Source organism: Leptonychotes weddellii, chromosome 3, assembly GCF_054177405.1.
Source record: "Leptonychotes weddellii isolate Sample4059 chromosome 3, ASM5417740v2, whole genome shotgun sequence".
Lineage (NCBI taxonomy): Eukaryota > Metazoa > Chordata > Mammalia > Carnivora > Phocidae > Leptonychotes > Leptonychotes weddellii.
Genome location: NC_138371.1, coordinates 2,581,423 through 2,602,056, shown reverse-complemented (window position 1 = coordinate 2,602,056; position 20,634 = coordinate 2,581,423). Strand labels below are relative to the sequence as shown.

General features: G+C 50.1%; 1 protein-coding gene and 1 long non-coding RNA gene across 3 annotated transcripts in view; one reads left to right on the top strand and one right to left on the bottom strand.

The window, feature by feature from the left end:
- The window catches only part of UBE2F (ubiquitin conjugating enzyme E2 F (putative)), a 54,633-nt gene extending 43,770 nt beyond the window's left edge, over positions 1-10,863 (top strand). For both annotated transcript variants that reach the window (XM_081813325.1, XM_081813324.1), the window contains 4 exons: positions 1,369-1,426; positions 4,103-4,135; positions 6,397-6,459; positions 10,102-10,863. In XM_081813325.1, the coding sequence (XP_081669451.1) occupies positions 1,369-1,426; positions 4,103-4,135; positions 6,397-6,459; positions 10,102-10,152 (205 nt within the window). In that variant the 3' untranslated portion in view covers positions 10,153-10,863. The remainder of the gene's footprint in view (positions 1-1,368; positions 1,427-4,102; positions 4,136-6,396; positions 6,460-10,101) is intronic.
- A 7,872-nt stretch (positions 10,864-18,735) lies between these two features.
- LOC145720419 (uncharacterized) lies at positions 18,736-20,621 on the bottom strand. Its single transcript, XR_014143315.1, has 2 exons — positions 19,559-20,621; positions 18,736-19,260 (listed from the first exon to the last, which is right to left on the bottom strand). It is a non-coding gene; the product is annotated as an uncharacterized LOC145720419 (long non-coding RNA).
- Between the last annotated feature and the right edge of the window lie 13 nt (positions 20,622-20,634).

Here is a 20,634-nt window from a genome sequence, read left to right as displayed (position 1 = left end):
CAGCTGCTGGGGAGACAGGCATTGAACAAGTGAACAGGTAGATGGCTGAGGATAGTGATGAGGTCTGTCAGAGAAAAGGACAAGGACAATCTGAACGGATTCCTGTCCCTACCTCAGTGAGGAGACCTCTCACTGGGTCATATAGACCTCCAGGACCTGGCACATGGTTCCCGAACGGTTACTCTGAAGTTGCAGAGCTTTCCTGTCAGCAAGGCCTGGGCCTCTGCAGGGTGGAGATGTCGGTTTCTTCTTTCTTGTTTTGTTTTTAAGGCTCAAAGTAAGTAGTAGTGGTCAATTTAGGGTTTTATTTATTCTAACTGATCTTCATGGGCAATTAAGATTATAGGATATTTATATTTTCTCCTGATCGTAATTGACTTACGGGAATTTGAACATGCTCTGATCCAGAACTACTCTTCACGGTAATAGTTAAGGTGCAGAGAGCCAGACACTGCCGTGTGAGCTTAGGAACTGTTATGTACACATCAAAGCAGCAGCAGGATACAGCTCAACAATGCCAAACTAATTTTTCCCCAGAAGGAAACTTGGCAATAAATTCTCGTTTTTCCAAGTGTGGAATAATCGTTTCTGTGAAGAGTATGTAATGTGCATGTACAGCTGATGGAACAGGGATGGAAGTGACCCTCGGGTCCACCTTAGGAAATAGGACCTCACAGTACCTCCAAAGCGCATGTGCACCTTTTCTGAACATGGTCCTCCCACCCACTGGTGAGGACCATTCAGAATTTTGTGTTAATCTACCTTTATCCTTCATTTTTCCCTTTTGAACTTTTTTTTACAAAACAAAAACAAGGTATTAGAATGTGTGCTAGGAGCTGTCATCCGTGTTCACCTGCATCTCCGGGCAAGCTGCCCAGGTTTGAAGGACTGTCCCCCAGGCCCGTGCCCTTGCTGCTCTGTGCCTTGTTTTCTTTTCTGCATTAGAGAGATGGCAGCACCTCCCTCATGGGTTGTTGAGGCATTACGTGAGGTTAGGATCATGCTGAAACACATAGGAAGTTCTAAGCATCAGTTGTCATTTTCTGAATATCAAGTTGACAAGTGCTCTTTGTATGTTATTTTAACCATACTTTCTTCCTGCTTAGAACTTCTTGTGCATGCAGGATTAAAGACCTGGGTGTACAAGCAATAAACATGGCATAACAGATTAGACTTGGGGGTAGAGATGGCCTCCTGCAGGGAGACGGGCCTGCGAGGCACCAGGGGAGAGGTGGGGCCCGGGGAAAGCCGATGTCCTGAAGAGGAGCCATGGGCCCAGAGGGCTTGGCGGCGGCGGCTCAGCACATCTGCAGCTCCTGTGACTGGAGGCTGCCCTTGCTGACCGCTGTGCCTTTCTGTCTGTTTCAGTTTACTGAGAGAACATTCGATTGACGGCACCGGCTGGGCTCCCACAAGGACATTAAAGGTAGAGTGCAGTGCGCTTGAGCACAGCCCCGGCCTGGAGGCCTCTCCCTCTGCGAACCAGTCTCCTTGCTGTCCTGTGCACCCACGTGGCCGGGCACACCCTGCCCCCTGCTGCCCACCAGGGGCTGCTTGGCCAAGCACTTGCCCCGGTCGGTTCCTCTGCCCCCAGTTCATCTCGGGGCAGTGGGGATTCAAGTTATCTTCACTGCCCTCTGCGCTTTACCATTTGTGCTTCAGGTCGTGTAGTTTCTATTCTTCCCTTCCTCTGTCCCCCAGTCTTGTGGGGTGCCTCACTCTCCGAGGAGACGAGAGCTGTCAGGGTGGGGAGAGGGGAGGAGGGAGAGGGCAGATGTGGCTTCCGTCTCCTCCGAGTTACCCGGAGCTAGCCTGGACAACGGAAGGGTGGCAGCCCAGACAGGTGTGCCCTGAAGGAGGACCCCACCCAGGGGAGGGTGATGGAGAGGGGAGCCGCCGGGGCTAAACAAGTGGCTCCAGTTGCTTCTGCGGTGTAGGCTCTAGTCGGTTCTGGGGTTGCACGTTACGGGCGCTGCATGAGGCCGCCAGCTCTGGCTTCAGCTCAGGGCTTTTATGCTGCGGTATCCGTGGGACACCTACAGTTTCCTCCTGTTGCCTGAGCTTTTCGTCAGAAGCAGCCAGGACTTCTGGCTAGTGTTCACTTTGTGGTGACCGGCTGCCTGACTCTTGCTGGGAGTTTCTGATGGGTAACGAAGCAGTCCACGCAGTCATCAGAGCCTTTGCCCTTCTCGTGCCGGGTCCATGCTGCCCAGAAGGCGCCCTCCCGGTCCTGGGTTCAGAGGGCAGCTGGGTTCCCAGCCTGCGCTTCTCTTCAGCCCGGGACTCGGCACAAAGGCGTGCTCGTCCAGACCCGGCCCATGTTCCCTGGTGACTGTGTCCTCCTCTTCACAGTTGTGCCAGGTCAACCTGGAGGGTGTCAAAGCAGCGAGTTTGTGACACTCACACACTGCCTGGCACATCGCACAATGCCATCTTCCTCTCTGTCTCCCCCTCTCCATCTCTGTCTTTGTCTGAAGAGCAACATTTTTACACATGTGTTAACTTTGGCTTGGTCATGCATGGATTACAAAAGTCATCCTAACTAAAACCATTTGTAAGTCGAACTCTGCGCCAAACACACAAAACGTAAGCATGGCTGGTGCTGGAGATGCGCATCAGATGCTGTCCTTTGGGCCACAAGGGGAAGCCTGAGTAGACCTGAACAGGCCTGGGCCCTCCTGCACACGTGTGCCGGGCTTTCTCTACCCACCATCCTTCACAGTTTAACGCTGTAGGCCCTGCCTTTGAAAGAGCTTGTGCGGATAAACTGACCTCATTGCTTACATGCCAGCTTCCTGGTTCACCTCTTAGAGACTGTCCTCACTCCCACTCCCTGCTCTTAGGCAACCCCACTGCTCTTAGAGGAGGACACTGAGGCCCGGAGAGGTATGCATGGGTCACAGCGGCCCACCAGTGACTACACTGGTTCTGGGCCAGGTCTAGTTCTGTACGTGACCACACCTCATGGGCGACAGCTGCAAACTCTGGCGTGTAGGCACTGTCGTTGGGTATCTCCAGGTGGGCACTTTGGGAGAAGAACACAGGGAAGGTGTTGGGGCCCTCCCCCAGAGTCAGAGGACACTGCAGACCTACAGGCCTGACTGGATCCTTCTGAAGTGTGGTCTCTACTGCCATGGGGAGCCCGGCCTATCTTCTCACCACACCCTGGACATGTCCTGCCCACTTCGGACTTAGCTTCGGCACAGGGGTCCTTCTACCTAGAAGGTGCTCCCTCCTGTCGTCCTTCTACCCGGCAGGCCCTGCTTCCTCTGGGAAGCCTCTCCTCCCTGCTGGGTCCTCTGTGGGAACACTTCTGTGGGAGTTCTGCTGACATGCCTGTCTGTCCGACCTCTCCACCAGACAAAGAACATGTGTTTACTGCCAGCTCCAGCCCCAGGTGCAGCTCACCCCAGAAGGACATGGGTGGATGGCTGGGACAAAGCAGAGGTGGTGATTAAAATTGCCAGCTAGCAGAGTATCAGCCTAAAAAAGACAAGACTTGAGCTGATGACGAGGAATGCTGAGAGGGACTTGGTGGTTGAGTCACAGATGACAAGTCAGTCCAGAGAGAACACACTGATTTTCCATTTTATTTTAATGAGAATTTCTGATCTTTGAATGTTAGGTAGGAAGTGTTTATCAGTCTTCCACTTTTTTTTTTTTAAAGTAATTAGAGCAAAATTGTTAGAGGCCTGTGGGACGTGGGTAATTAGCTTATCTGCAGTCCCTAAGAGGACACAGATGCAGAAACAACAGATTTTGTTGTAAAGATGACTCTTTGGAAGTCCCGAACTGTACTGGAAGATGACAAGCACGAGGTGATGTAAGGTGGGGTTGCCCTGAGCAGATACAGCCCGTTGGCTCCTTGGGCTGGGTCCCGAGGGCACTTTATGTTGTCTTTCTACCTGTGACTGCTCATCTCCAAATTTCCCAGAGCCTGTTGTCATATTGGAGAGAAGTTGTTTTAAGTTTAAGTCTTAGGGAAAACAGCATGCTAAAGATAAATTCTGACCTGACACAGTACATATTTCTTGGTCACGGGTTTGAAACACTAAATGCACAGGAGCCTAAAACTTGTTTTCTTCTTTCTTTCTCATTCCAGGATGTTGTCTGGGGATTAAACTCTTTGTTTACTGTAAGTATATTGACCAGAATCCCAAGCTTTTCTTGAATCCTCTGACTATTGGCTTTAAACATCACATTAAGGGTAACCTAGAGGGATTAAAAACAGCACCCTGTACACGCTGAACTCCTCCTTTCTGTCGGATTTATATGAGGCAGAGGAACAGTGAGACGGGAACTGGGGGGGGCTTTGGGGTGGCACATGGGGAGGCCGTCAGGGATGGGAGGGCTGGGGCCGGGGCTGTTCGTTGGCTGCAGCCTCCTTCACATGGGCGGCTCTTCCTCTGGGGGCGCCTGGCCCGGCCCTGCTCCATGTCTGCCCTCGCTAGCAGCCCTCTGCCCTCCCAGGTGTCCTGGTTTGTGTGAAGGAGCGTGTGGTCACCTGACCTTTAGGCTTTTCACAAACCCAGAACCTTAGAACCATTGTCTCCTCAGTGACGGGCTGCCGAAGTTTGCTGTCCGCAGAAAACAGCATATCACAGGCAGAGGGAGACACGGGGAGAAGCTAAAAGCTAAAAGCTGCTATTTGGATTTTTTTAATACAATATTAGTCTTTTGAGTTTTTGCTCTTTGACCATAAAAGAGCTTTAAAAGAAATAAGCTTCAAGGGTCTGTCTATGGGGTGGGGCGGGGACCTGTGCTACTTTTGATGAAACTTGGCCCTCCATGAAAAGGAGCCCTCCCTGGCCAGCCCACAGGACGGCAGGTCGTTGGAGGGGCAGCTTCCTGGCCTACCGCAGGTGTGCTGACAAGGCGCCGGGGCCCGGGGCCAGGCTGCTGTCCGAGGCCACAGTGCGCTTGCTCTTACTGGCAGCAAAATAAAAAGCAGCAGAGCCTCAAAATTAGACCCCCAAGGCCTTGCCGCCCTTTGCCTTCTCATCTGTTGTCCCAGGTGACCCCTGGAGCACCAGCAGCAAGCCCAGCACTTCCGGCTTCGGGCCTTCCCTTCACCCCCGGGGAAGGTAGTGCTGTCGTTTCGTTGTGATCATGCTTTGGCTTTTTCATGGATGTGCGCGGTGTTACTTCTGGAGCTGTGAAGGCTGCAGCATGATTTAAAATCTGCCCAGCAGTTCGTGCTGCCCTCATTGATTTAGCCTTTCATCTGGTGTAGTCCCCGTCTCTCCAGGGTTCCAAATTCTAGAGGGCCAACCAAAATTGCTGATGAAGCCTCTGATGGTTATTCCAGCCAATATATTCATCTTAGGTCAGATATATGGTAAGGAAAATAAAAGAATTTTGTGTGTCTGGTGGTCTTTATATGCACTGGTTATCTCCTCTATGTGCTTCATATTTTTGCCTGTTTCTAGGACTTGAAGTCTAATTGTTCAACTTTACAAGTGATCATGGAGACATAGAGACTTAAGAATTTTCCTTGCTCTATTTGTAACATATTGGTCATACCCCATATTTATTTCCAAATCAGAAATACAGTCCCCAGATTTAACATTTCTCCTGTTGTCTTTACAGTGACCATCAGTGACTCTGGAAAGCAATGACTTCTCATAGGCAGTGTAAAGATACGGCATGGCCTCCGATTTGAAGTCCATGGTGTTTCTTGCAGGGAGAGGGGAGTAGCCATTCCAGGGTTTTCTTTTTAAGATTTTATTTTTTTTAAGTAATCTCTACACCCAACATGGGGCTCAAACTCACAACCCCGAGATCAAGAGTTGCAGGCTCCAAGGACTGAGCCAGCCAGGCGCCCCCCACCGCCCACCCCCGGGTTTTCTAAGGTAGAAAGGCCTGGGGGACAGGGTCCTCCTGGCGCTGTCCGCCCTCAGGCTCCAAACGCCATCCCTGCTGGGTATGAGTGCAGTGCTGTGAAGGGGAATAACAAAATGTAAAGAGAAGATCTGGTGAAGGTCAGCATGGAAACCAGAGACTTAGAGAGGCAAAGATGTTCATCACAAATTAAAAGAATTTCTGAGGAAAAAAGAATGGGATTTTTATTTGGAAATGCTCATAATGAGAGTGGTTCTTTATCAATAATAGCTTTAGGAATTAATGTGATCGCTAACCTCCATTTTCACCGAACTTTGGACAGTTGTATGTAAACATCATGATCTTTCAGTCCGCCATTCACCAACATTGAGAAAACACCCACACAGACTGTGCGCTTCTGTCCCAGGAACCGTGATCCGTTATAGAATCTCTCCATTCTCTAGCTTCTCCTGTTTGCTGATTAGAGTTATGTCATCTGGCTCATAAAATGAAGACTTGTGACGGCCGAAAAACACATTCTTTCCATTGTTTACTTTGAGTTTCTCTCTTTTTAAGGATCTTTTGAATTTTGATGATCCGCTGAATATTGAAGCTGCAGAACATCATTTGAGGGACAAGGTAAGCTAGTGGTAGCGTTCGAGGTGGATGGGTTTGGTAAAAAGATGATTACAAGCTCTTGCTCAGATAAATACGAGGCTGAGAATGGTGGGTCCACGCCTGGAATTGAAAGCAGTTGGTAAGTAATATGTTGTGATAAATGTGAGTAGTCTCAGTTAAGTATTTGACCCAAGGTCAGGCAGAAGTGTTTCTATTAGATGTGATTTCCTAGTAGAATTCAGTCTGAGGGATTTAAAACAGGCCGCTGTTACTTTGCCTTAACAACAGTATGGGGATACAGCATTCACACCCCCAGGTCCATCCAGCGTGCCTCTGCACTCACAAGCCCACTGGGTTTCTGTCCAAAATAATGGGATCCTGTTGTTTATTATTAATTCTCAGTTTTTTTGTTTTTGTTTTTAACTTTTTAGTGGCTCTACCATACTTTTTTCAACCATTCTCTGAGTGGTCGGCACTCAGGTTTTCCCCATGGTTTTTTTTTTTTTTTCCAACTACAAATGATAATGCAATAAATATCCCTTTTACGTATATCCTTAAAGGTGCATGAACAAGGTGTTAGGAGCTGGAGCAGCAGTCTGGGCATCTGGGATCAGAACAAGGCTGTTCGAGGTTATGCAGCTTCACTTGGAGCCAGGCTAGTTAGCCATTAGGCCTCAGCAGACAGCCCTGCAGGGCTAACCTGGTTTAGTCATAGAGCCTCAAGTTTCATTTTCTGAACCGTGTTCCTGTGAATCCTCCCCACCCCAGAAATCAGCCACCCAAGGCCGTTACCCAGCACCTCCCTTGAATCTGTAAAGTTCTGAATGCCATCGACCTGGTTCTCAGTACCGAGCTGAAGAGCAGGTGCTCATGTTTACGTGAGACCTGCTGTGTGCCAGAGGGGGGGCGTGTTAAATGTGTTGTGTGTGATGTTTACTGCAACCAGAGAGCGGGCCCCGGGAGAACCGCGTCACCCGGCACGTACCCCGGCTCACAAAACCGTGCGGCAGGCACAGCGGGACCAATGAGCCGTGTGGTGGGACTGCAGGGTCAGTGGGTGCTTCTGGTCAGGCACAGGGGCTGGTAGCAGCAGAGGTCTTCCGCAGATGCGCCCGCGGCTGCTCTCACGGCATCTCCCGCCCACCCGCAGCAGTCAGCCCCCTGCACCACCCCGCAGAGCCTTGGTTTGTCCACTGCGATGACAAGCCCCTGCAGGTGTGTTCCTGCCCCCTACTGCCCGCCCTGCCCCTTTCCAGGCAGCTCCATTCACGTTGCAGCTCCACCTGTCACTGTCCCTGACATGGACTTCCCGCTGAGCGATGTGTCTTGTAAGCCGAGTCAGGGAAAGAAATCAGTAATGATGGGTACACTCTTAGAGGGCCAGGTGGAGAAAGACCTGTTATAAATTGTCTATCCTTTTATTTTTCTTCGAAGGTTGCTTCCTGCTCTTTGTATGAAATAAGGGGAAGACTTGCATTTATAAACTGTTAGCCCCAGTAAGATGGACCTAAAATCCTCCAGATAGTGATGCCTCCACATGAATTCTAAGAAGTGCCCCAGCCCCACCCCATCCTCATGCTGAGTCATGATGACAGTTACTGAACTTTCTCCTTACTTTATTTCGTGCTCATGGTTCATCCCAAGTTTGACTGGGGCCACTTCAGTGCCAGGTGAGGTGCAAATGCTCAGGATAGAGTGATGAACAGACAGTCCCTGTCCCCATGGAGCGGCCACGCTTGTGGGCAGAGGCAGAGCTCAGATAAGCAAACATAACGTGAGGGGCCGCGGGGGCCAGTGATGGGTCTTGCTGTTTGATGTTGGGTGCTCAGAGAAGGCCTTTCTGACAAGATGTGAGTAGAGATCTGATATGAACCAAATGGAGAGTGGGCAAGAGTATTCTGGAGAGTATTACAGTGGTGCAAAGGCCCTGAGGTTGGAATGTGCTCAGGGTATTGAGGGAGGAGTACGGACACCGGCGTGACTAGAGCTGGGGTGCAGGACGGCGGTGACGTGAGAGCAGCGGCAGTCTCGGGCGGCCCTCCCAGGCCCTGTCCCACCCGCCTCCCAGAGTGCATTTGTTCTCCTGACATCTCCACAAGGGAGGGACTCTTACCATCCCTGATCTGCTGCTGAGGAGGCAGAGCCACCATGGAGGGAAGAGACTTGCCAGGAAGGGGCAGAGCCCAAGATGTGAACCCAGGCAAGCAGTCTGGCCCCAGAGTCTGTGGTCTTCGTGGGCCCTGCTCTGTGGGCCCTCAGGCAGAGGAGGGAGCCTGAGCACAGAGGGCTTCTGGGGGCCGTGGGCCCTGGGCTTCGTCCGGGGTGAGACTGAGCACCTGAGGGCAGGACGGGGCAGCAGTGCCTGTGGGGTCTTCACATCCTGTGGCCACAGGCTCCTTAGCCGCTGACGGTACTGTTGGCTTCTGGGTACTGTGGAAATGGCCAAGTCAGGGCTCGTGGGAGCCTCTGAACGCAGTCCTGTCCACAAGCACAGGCTCAGCAGCTCTCCACTCCCTCACCTGAGATGGCAAGCAAACCACCAAACCATTTTCAGACCTTAAAACCAGGAACCCACCCTGACCTTGGAAGGGTCACCACGTGAATTAAGTGTGGCCACCCCCTTCTAGGCGCCACTCCGGGCAAGGACTGGCCACAAGAGGGCGCAGCCAGCACCGCGCCTACAGGGGCTCTGCTGAGCTCTCTGCACCGTGCGGCCCGTGGTGGTACCTGTCACGTGATGGGACTGAAGCAGTGTGACCCCATGGCTGTCAGTGACCCAGCATCCGTGTTGGAGGAGTAAGAGGGTTGAGTTCCACCTGTCACATCACAGTGTCCTGAGCACTGAATGCAGGTGTTCTGAGGTGGGCAAGCTCCAAGTCCCTCATGGCGCATGTGGCCCTTGCCCAGTTCTGCAAGGCCAAGGAACTTAGGTCCTAATGTTAGAACAGACCTGAGGGGCACACCTGTGGCACTTTCCTGCCCATACTGGCCTGGAGACACCAAGGGCCACACTGCCTCTTGTCGCCAGAGGAATCAGGCTGGGTGCCCAGGTGGCCTCTGCTTGATGCCTGGGCGGGGAGCTCTGCAGCAAGCCCACCGCTTCTGGGCAAGGTGGTCACTCGGGTGGTGGGCTGCACTTCACCATGAAAAGTGGGCACCTTTTAAATAGGCAGCAGGGCCTGGGGGGTTGTTTTAGGAAGACAGATCTGGACACGGGTCTTTGGAGAACAGCAGCTCCGACTTATCTCCAGTTGAGGTCCAGAACCCTGTCCTGACCTGCGTTGCCACCTTGACCACTCGGGGCCTCACTCTTCCCATCTGCAAAACGAAGGGTCTTAGGTTCCCTTCTACTCAGTTCTTCTGTGTTTGGGTCCCCACCCCCAGCCCTCCCGGCACAGTGGCCCCGTGTCCTGCACACAGCGTCCTGCACACAGCGGGCACCTGGAGTGGTAGGGAGAGGGTGCTCTGCTCCTCGGGCCTCTGACGGTCCTGCAGCCGGAGCAGCTGAGGCGGGGGCGGCTGGAGGCCAGGTCCTCCGTGTTGCTCTCGGGAGCTCACAGTGGCTCCTCGGCTCGGGTGGGTCCCACTTGTTCTGGAAGTGTTGTTTCCCTCGCTAACTCGCTCCCCCTTCTTTCTCTCTCCCTGATCCCTCTCGCTCCACAGGAGGACTTCCGGAATAAAGTGGAAGACTACATTAAGCGTTACGCCAGATGATAGGAGGAGGAGACGGTGGGGCTGCGGACTGTGTGTTGTAGGCTTGTCTCCAACCTCAACCAAGAGGGAGCCCCCCTCCCCAGTCCTCGCTCCCCTCAGACCCACAGGGTCATCCACATCCTGTGACCATGCTGTCCCGAGGAAGAACCTCTTCACGGCTGCCCATTGTAGATGGAGAGTCCCACATAAATACAGCAAGAAAATGTGTTTGGGGTTCTAAAGAGTTGTCTGCTTCCCTTAACATGTTTACTTTTTGGAAACTGTACTGTATAGGCTATTGAGAGATTCCTGAGAAGTTGTAATGAACTCAGAATTGAGGCTAGCGCTTGCTTCTTCCCCTTTTCCCAAAATCCTTCCCCGCACAAGTGATCCTGATGACGTGCTCAGTGTAGCTCGCAGAGGAGCGGTGAGAAACCCGCTGCATACTGTGATTGGATGCCAGTTCTCTTAGCCCCTCACACGGATGTTGGCCCTGCCTAGATGTCGTGAAGCTTCCCAGAATGCGTAGTCATTCACTGTAGATCTCTTACTGAAATGCGTATTTTATTTAATGTAAGTATATTTTGGAACAGATTTGTAATTTGTACAATTTAATGCTTTAATTATTTTTTTCTATTCTCATTTAGTTTGTATTTTCATTGTATAGAGCAGACAGAAAGATGTTGGGTCAAGCAACTATTGAAGAGAAATACAAAGAAAACATGAAAGACACATTATTCCTTCTGTCCAAATGAAACAAGAATTTGGCTTTTAAAAATCAGCTCTTGCTTTTGGGTCCAGATGGGGCGAGGAAGTTTTGGATTTTGAAGCTAGATCTGGATGATTTTTGAAAAAGAAAAAGGACAGAAAAAAGGCAGGGAGCCCTTTCTCACATACTGCCCAGAGGAAACTGGCTGGAGCCCAGAGCAGCTGGGGGCTTGGTGTTTCCACAGCAGTCTTGTGGTTGTGAGCCAGTGGGCAGCGCCAGAGAGCCAGACCCTCGTGACCTGAGGGACAGGACAGATAACCTCGGGAATCAGCCCACCAATGTCTGATGTCACTGAGACCATTCCTGTGGCCTTCTGAGTCTGCTGCGGTTCCAGGTCTCGGGGGCGCCTCCTAGGCGTGGAGGGCCAGGAATCAGCAGCAGCACATAGCCATATTCGGTCAGGCCAATACACTTCCGAGTAAGAACGCTAAGGAGGCAGATGGATTTATTCCAGCATTTAGACATCTGAACGAGTGAAATCAAATGCAAAATAAATGTATGGTTTTCACCTGCTGCCTGCCCGGCACACTCAAGTTTAACTGACAGCCTCCTTTGACCTCTGGATCCCACCCCCTTTCCATCTACCCAGTCTGGATTGTTGTTCTTAATTTATAATATAGTCTCTGACTATGAGATCAGTCTTCCTGGAGATCAGCAGGGAACGAATGTAGGCCATGCTTCCCATTTGTAATCGGGAATTGTACCCGTTAGATTGAGGGGGGCCCTGACTGATGGTCCACACTGGTGCACAGAGCAGGAAGAGTTGGGCTGGATCAAGGGCACAGTGGATCTTGAAGGCTCAGGGCCTGTGAGGATGACCACAGTAACCTCCCCTCCTGAAGCCTGGGAGAGGCACTGCAGCTTACACACTTCTATTTGGAGCTCTGCCCAGTGTCACAGGAACCTGGTCAGCTGGACCCAGGGCTGGCCTCTGTTAGGTGCCTGCCCACACACCTGAGTTCTGCCCCTGGGACCCAGGACACGTGGTTCTCTGCCTGGGCAGTCCCAGGCCTGAGTCATGGTGGGCCTCACAGCTGCCCGGGCTGCTCCCAGGCTGCACAGCTGGTGGTGCAGATGGCGGAGAGGAGGTGACCTCAGTGCCCACAGCTGAACGGAAATAATGCATATTGTAGGTAAAGGGGTGGAAGGGACAGCTGTCGTGAATTCTGACAGCAATGAAGTACTTCGCTTATCAGAGATCAGTAATTCTTCAGAAATGACCTTTCCGCATGACGAGATCATCCCTTTCAGTCCAATGGAAATCCCTCAGAGCCCTGCCCCTTCCCCATCTTATTCAGAACACACCCAGCCTGGCCCGTCACAGTGGAGAACTGATACTGTGCTGCCTACTTGGCCAGTGGGGCCCATGGCATCTTTTAGTGGTTGCAGAACCCTGACTTCCAGGCCTTTTGGGGTCTTGGGGTCTCCTCCCCACTCAGGTCCAAGTAACACTTCTGGTTCTAGTTCATGTGTTCCACCAACCCGATAATGGTTGGTATTTCCCATCTGCCAGGGATGGGTATGTTGAGCCAGCCCTGGAGCCAGACAGGAGTGGAGCAGGCCCTGGGGATGTGAAGCTCCGGGACTTCTCCAATGTCCACTTGCGTCCCCATAGCTCTGCTGCTTAGAATTTGATAGGTGAGCAGCATGTTTTTCAAGCACACTCAGAAGGAAACAGTTCCAGGGTAGACCTGTCGAAAGGAAAAGGCTCACATCTTCCCTCTTACCTTCCCTCAAACACACCACCTGCAAGTTACCTCCCTTTGCAGTCTTCCTAAGGAGCCAGGGCGAGTGTGTGACTCCAGTGTGAAGTGCTGATCTGGCTGTGTCCCTTGCTCATTGTCTGTTATTTTCATCCACTGTATTGGGATTGTTGTGGAGCTCTGGCCCGGGGTGCAGTGCCTTGGGTTCTGCTTAACAAGACCCCCTGTTTGACCTGCACTGAAAGCCTTAGAGGGCTGTTCATGATTTCTACCGACTACAGATGAAGCCAGGCTGTGCACCTGCTAGGGCAGTCCCTGCAGTACAGAAGTTCGTGAGAAAACTTTGTAGAGAGCTGGTTCAGCCTATTTGCAGTAGCTAAAGTATTTTAAATGTATAGTCTTTTTTTTTTTTTAAGATTTTATTTATCAGAGAGAGAGAGACACAGCGAGAGAGGGAACACAAGCGGGGGGAGTGGGAGAGGGAGAAGCAGGCCTCCTGCCGAGCAGGGAGCCCGATGTGGGACTCGATCCCAGGACCCCGGGATCATGACCTGAGCCGAAGGCAGACGCCTAACGACTGAGCCACCCAGGCGCCCCTTGAATGTATAGTCTTTCAAAGGAACATATACCTTAGTATTTACTAGTTTAAATGTTTCAGAGTGTCCAGACATATTTTTCCTCTGCCCTTAGTCCCCCGGACTTCCACACCGTCATGGGTGCAGGAGACAACAGCATCCTTCCCAGGCAGCAGTGATCACTAAGGTGTGTTACACTTGTTCAGGGGACACGCCCGCTGTTCCCTAGGATTGCTGTTACTCCTCACATTCTTTAAGTCAATGTGAAAAAAAATCACAAATTCCTGTGAAATCAGACTTTTTGCAGATTTATCAAAATCAACCAGAATTTTTTTAATGTAAAATTCCAACCAGCTGTAAAATGGGTTAGCCACCAGTTGCAGTCTAACAAGACTCCTCTTTCCCAGCTGGTACAGTCTGTTCAGGAGTGTTTTCACTTTCATCCACTTAAAAATGTTTCCCCTTGGAAAGTCAGGTTTGCAACACATTCAATTATTCTTCAAAATATGTCTAGTAAAATGCTAATATTCAGCAAAATAACATTTTACTTTTCCTTTGGCAAAGAACTTGTAAAATGGGAGCACCTGTCACTTCCCTTTCCTCCCTCCCATAGCCCTCCCTCAAACAAAGTGACAGCTTGGAGCAGCTAATTCAGAGGGTTCCATGTTGCCCTTGGGAGGCGCCACTCATGCCCTGGGTTTCCATGGGTTACCAAAACCGATCTACTGAAAGAACTGTAGTTTGAAAAAGTTCTTCAGAAAGCCCAGTGATGAAGGCATTTGGGGACCTGGCCTTGTTAAGAATGTCTATTTATTCATGTTAAGCTGTATAAAGAACTGAATTATAATCTTTTTTTTAAAAAAAGAACCATTTTAGGGCTCGTTCATTTTCATTGCCGAGTTCACTGAGCCAGAGTTCTTCACTAAGTTCACTTTTTAGCTTATGTCAGGGCCAGCTGGAAGAAGCAGTGCTTGCTCAAGAGTTCCCAGTGCTGGAGGAGAGACTGGGGACAGGGCCCCCGATACTGCAGGGAGGGTGGGGTAAATGCTTGTCAGGGGCCAGTGGCCAGGAAAGACTAGCTGGGGATGGCGTGGCACCTTGTGCAGCCTCCGCATCTACCCTTTGGTCCATAGCTCACACCCAGCAGTGCTTCCTCCCACTCCTATACCTGCGAGCAGCCCGCTCCATCTCTGGCCTCTCAGGACTGACTCACCAGTGCTGTGGTTTTCAGTGCTGGGTTCTTATCATCTCAGTGTCAGACTGCATTGACCTGCCTCCCCACTCATCGCTCCCATGCACCATTTGGTGCTCGTCAGTTCTTCCCAAACATCTCTAAAAATTCATTCCAACCTCAATAGCCCTGTTCACCTGTGTCCTTCCTTCCCACCCCCACTCCCAAGCAGGGTGGGGTTGAGGAGCCATAAGGTGGGTGCAGCACCATGGGTAAAGAGCCTTTTCCCTATTCCTAAGGGGTTTCAGCCTCAAGTTAGGGAAGAGAAAACCTGTCTCCCTGGGCTGGTTCTCAACGGATCGGGAGCAGGTGGAGTCCAGTGAGCAAGGGTCCCACCGTGGTGGTTGTGCACCTTGCCAGACCAGTCAGTGATGTGTAACAAAAACCACAGTTGATGCAGGAAGAGCAGCAGGATGGAGGAAGACCTAGCCAACACCCCGGTGGGACCAGAACAAAGAGATGGCCTCTGCACATCCTCCCCACCTTGCTGTCAGAGGACTTTCTAAAACAACCTTTCACCAAGCCATGTCTTCCCATTGCCTCCAGAATAAGCCCCCTGTGCTTTGCGTGTGAGTGCATGTTACTGGTCATCTGTCCACTCTGCCAGCCTCAAAGTAGTGCTTCCGTGCCTTGTGATGAGGTCCACATCCCTCTTGGGGCTCCTTTCAAGATTCAGTTCATGTGTTGTCAGCGCTGTGAAGCCTGTCTTACAGTCAGATGGGCAGTTCCTGGGGTATCCTCACTCTGCCCAGGCTTCCATATGTATTCCTGCCCGTCCCAGGTGTCAGGTGGCATAAGGAGCACATGGCCTCAGCCACCCCACAATAACTGAAGAGCTTACTACAGTGCAGCCCCTTATGCTGAGTAAGTCTAGCAGGAGCTTCAGAGCACAAGTACACCGGCAAGTCTGCTCAAGACAGTCACGTCACTGGAAGCTGGGCATGCTGGCCAGCAAGACCGGCTGAGGAGGGCATCTGCTGCCACACAGGTAAGCAAACTGCCGGCCATCAACTGGCAGATACAAGTCTGAACAGTCTGCTTTAACAAGTTCACTTTTTGATGTGAGATTGTGAAAAAATTCTGCAGAGAAGAAATACTGAGCAGACAGGATCAACAGGATGTTGGAAATGGAATGTAGGATTGAAAGAAACTTCCAGGGGAGAAAACCACATATTTAGGAAAATGCAATGAATTGCACCTTTGACTTGGAATAAAAAAGTCTTAAGGGGACAACAGGCTAAAATGAAAGGACAATAGGATGAAACCATAGCCGTAGCAACATATTCACCGCAGGGCAGAACAGATGCTGGAAAGATGGATGATGGTGTGGGAACAAATTTGATAAATTCTCCCAGAGTGCAGAAGAAAACAACAAAGAGGAGCCATCAGAAGGAAGAGAACAGAAAGGACAGAGGGCACTTGTACTAGTATAAGATGGGATGACAGGACTGGGGAACCCTCCTATTTGAACAAGCAAACCCTGGCAATATAGACAGAACTATGGTTTTCAGACATCAGACACTAGGCAGAGAAGGACGGTGATCCCTGAGTGAGACCTGGAGCGAGACCACCTGGCCTCGGCCCAGGGAAGGGGAGACCCAGGTAGAACCCAGCAGGCACTGACCTTATGTCAGTGAACTAATTATGTAGGACGGCCAGGGGAGCTGGGGTTCCCAGGAGAGAGGGCTGCACAGAGAGCCAGTTCTGGAGACCTGCAGCGGGGTCCTCTCAGACTGTCCCCTGGATACTGACCGGCACGTGTACCTGAGGAAACTGCCTGAGGGTGGGGAAGAGCACCACCCAAAAGGAGAAGAGGAAATGACCCCTGGAGTTCACACAAGGCCAGGAACAGTCTACATTCCCATGAGCCAGAATGGATTTGTGATCCACCCGTGATCCGCAGTGCAGTGCAGAGGGTACTAGCTCAGTAACAAGAAAATAGACTTAACGGCTGCCCTGGTCCCACCCAAGTATCGTAAAAGCGAGCCTCAAAAGGATCAAGTCATTTCAAATGAACTGCGTCCCAGAACAAAGACAAATAGGAATTTTTAAAATCCAGAACCCAGGTCGCCTGGGTGGCTCGGTCAGTTAGGGAGCCAACTCTTGATTTCAGTTCAGGTCATGATCTCAGGGTCATGCAATAGGACCCTGCATCCTATCCTCCACTTAGCGTGGAGTCTGCTTGAGATTCTCTCCCTTTCCCTCTGCCCCTTCCCCTGCTCAAACGTGTGTAAGCTCTCTCTCTAAAATAAATAAATCTGTTTTTAAAATAAAAATACAAAAAAGTAAAAATCCAGAACCTGCCACAAGCAGCCAAGCCCAGAAGCTTCTGTCTCAGTAAGCCTGAGACTACCGTCCCCTGTCCAGGGGCACCAGGGCAGCCAGACAGCACCTGCGAAAGGAATTCTACAATGAGCCCCTGGCCCCAAAACCTCTGGCCACCATGGGCCTGAGGCTGTCCACTATCTAGAGGCTGGAGGGCAGCCAGAGGCCACTGGAAGCCCACCACCACAAGTGCCCAGCCAGACAAGTCTCCTCATGCCTGCAGACCTGAGACCCTCTTTCCCCCAGGAGAGACAGCCCAGCAGGAGCCCCAGCAGCACCTCATAAACCAAGGCCACCAAACAACACTGCGGAGGGCATGCTGTACCAGGGGGCCCTTTTGCCTTCTGAAATGAAAAATTGACAGAGAACTTACAATCTCCTAACATGACAGACGAAATGTCTGGGACACAGATGGAACTCACTCTTCACACCAAATCACACCCTAAATTGCTTAAAATTAATGACAGAGCAGAACTATTAAAAGCAGGCCGGAAATAAAGACACATGATACTTAGGGGCACAGAGATAAGGAAGGTTGACAGCAGATTTCTCATTGGAAACAATGCGACTGAGAAAACAGTGGAGAAACATCTTTGCTAAAAGAAAAGTCAAGAGGCACCTGGGTGGCTCAGTCGGTTAAGCGTCTGCCTTCGGCTCTGGTCATGATCCCAGGGTCCTGGGATCGAGTCCCGCATCGGGCTCCCGGCTCAGCGGGGAGCCTGCTTCTCCCTCTGCCTCTGCCCATACCCTTGCTTGTGTGCTCTCTCAAATAAATAAATAAAAACTTTTTTTCGAAAAGAAAAATATTCAAGCTAAAATTCTTTAGGGGAAGTATCAAAGACGGAGGCAAAATAAAGACTGTCCTCATGCATGCAAAACCTGAATGACGTCTTGCCGGCAGACCAACACTAGAAGAAATTCTGAGCGAAGTCCTCAGACAGAAGGAATATGATACAAAATGGCAACGTAGAACCACACCAGGGTCTCACCCTCAGCACTGTGACATTGTGGCCCAGATAATCTGTCGTTGTGGGGCAGTCCTGTGCATTATAGGATGTTAGTTAGTGGCTTCTACTCCCTAGAGCCCAGAAGCACCTACCCCCAGTTATGACAACCAAAATTATTTCTAGGCATTGTCAAATGTCCCCTGGAGGGAAAAGTCACTCCCTGTTGAAAATCACTATATTGCATAGATTTTTCTTTTCTTTCAAATTTTTCATCCCTTTGTGCTTTTGAGCAATAATCTAAGAGCATTCTTATGCTCAGGCACTCAGCTCACTAATTTTCTTTGTGCCTATTCTATTCATCCCATCTATTGTTTGCCTTTTTTTTAAAATAGACTTTACTGGGGCACCTGGGTGGCTCAGTTGTTAGGTGTCTGCCTTGGGCTCAGGTCATGATCCCAGGGTCCTGGGATGGAGCCCCACTTTGGGCTCCCTGCTCCACGGGGAGTCTGCTTCTCCCTCTTTCCCTGCCCCCCACTTGTGTGCTCTCTCTCAAATAAATAAATAAATAAATAAATAAATAAATAAATAAATAACCAAACTTAAAAAAATAGACTTTATTTTTTAGAGCAGTTTTAGGTTCACAGCAAAACTGAGTGGAAAGTAGAGTCCCCATATACTCCTGCCCTTTACATGCACACCTCTCCCACTGCAGACATCCCACAAATGTAACATTTGTTACAACTGATGAACCTTTACGGACACATCACTATTACCTGAAGTCCATAGTTTTCACTGGGGGTTCACACTTGGTGTACATTATATGGGTTTTCACAAATATATACTAGAATGTATCCATTATGATAGTACAAGCATACCTCCAAGATATTGCTGTTTTGGTTCCAGAATGCCACAGAGAGCAGATACCACAATAAAGGGAGTCAAATGAAGTTTTTGGTTTCCCACTGTATATAAAAGTTATGTTTACACAATACTGCAGTCTATCAGGTGTGCAATAGAATTAGGTCTTAAAAAAAAAAACAACGTACATATCTAATAATTAAAAAATACCTTATTGCTAAAAAATGCTAACCGTCATCTGAGCTCTCAGCGAGTCATAGTCCTTTCGCTGGAGGAGGTTCTTGCGTTGATGTTCGTGGCCGCTGATGGATCAGGGTGGTGGCTGCTGAAGGCCGGGGTGTCTGTGGCAGGTTCCTAAAATAAGACAGCAGTTTGCCGCATCGATTGACTTCCTTTCACGATTTCTCTGTCGCACGTGATGCTGTTTGATGGCATTTCACCTACAGGAGAACTTCCTGCGGCCGCTTTATCACCTAAGCGTACGTAATATCCTAAATCCTCTGTTGTCCCTTCAACGGTCTTCACAGCATCATCACCAGGACTAGACTCCGTCTCAGGAAACCACTTTCTTTGTTCATCCATAGGAAGCAACTCCTCATCCCTCGCGTTTTATCACAAGATTACAGCAATCAAGTCCCATCCTTCCAGCTCCACTTGTAATTCCAGTTCTCCTGCTGTTTCCAGCCCATCTGCAGTGGCTTCCTTCACTGAAATCTTCAACCTTCAATTTATTAAAAACCCATTATCTTAGAAGCACAATAAATCAAAGAACAATGAAACAAGGTATGCCTGTATCATTCAAAATAGTTTTACAGCCCTACACATCCTCTGTATTCTATTCCTTCTTCCCTCCCCCCAACCCCCAGCAACTCTATTGAGTTTTTAAAACTTGATTATAGTTTTTGTCCAACATCTTTTTTTTTATTTGTTGTTTCATAACGCCCTTAAAAAAAACAAAAACAAAAAAACCCAAACCAGCCACTTACCTCCTTACCGAGTTTCCTCTTTTAAAGACTTACTTGGATAGCTCTGCTACCTTTGCCCTCGGGCATGAGTCCTATTGGTGGCGCTTACTATCTGGCATTCCTTAAATGTTTGGTCTTTATTGAGCCTTATCTCGGTAATTAAGACATCCTTCCGGTCCTCCTTGGTGGCATCTGTTTTGACCAGTCCACGGGGAACAGCCGAGGCTGCGGCCTGTTGCACCAGATACACTTTTAGGAAGAGTGAGGAGGAAATTGCTGCCTCAGCAGCTGGTCCTCTGTATGCGGGTACTCTGTTCTGTCTAGGTGTCTGTCACCAGCCACGTGGGCACTCTCTGGTCTCTGACTCCACTACACTCATTGTATCCACCCGGAAACACAAACCCTCTAACTACTGCCTAATTGGTCCAAGAAGGGCTTGAGATGAATCGTCTTGTCAGCTGTCCCTGAGCGCCCTCCAGCTCCCATCCACACCACCTCCCTGCAGATTTAGAGAAGGAAACCTGCCCCCTACCTTTCAATTTCCCCCACCCACTTTTGCTCTTACTCTCATGCCTTCTCAACGCTTCCAGGACTTTGGCTCTTTCTTATCTCCAGTGTCCTTGTCAGCTACCGCCCTTCAGCATATAAACACATTCAGGCTCTAAAATATTTCCCTTAATCTTGTACCCCCTTTTTTGGCTCCCTCCTTCCCTTCTCAACCTTTGGGAAAGGGTTGACCAGATTCTTCATTCTTTTGTGTTCCACCCATCCCTCAACTCACTGCACACTTTTCTGCCCTCTTCCCACTGCCATACTAAAATTTCTTGACCTAAATGCATCAGTGCCTCCTCATCCTCGTATAAGGTAGACACTTTCCACATGTCCTCTCAGCTGCACTTTACACTTTCATCTGTTCTTGGACATTCTTTCCTAATTCCCTTTCCTTTCCTCCTCTTTGGATTGTCCTTAAGCTCCGTGTATCTCCTTGCTTCTTAAATTTTGGTGTGTCCTTGGGGCGCCTGGATGGCTTGGTGGGTTAAGTGGGGACTCTTGGTTTTGGCTCAGGTCATGATCTCAGGGTTGTGGGATGGAGCCCTACCTTGGGCTCTGCACTCGGCACAGGGTCTACC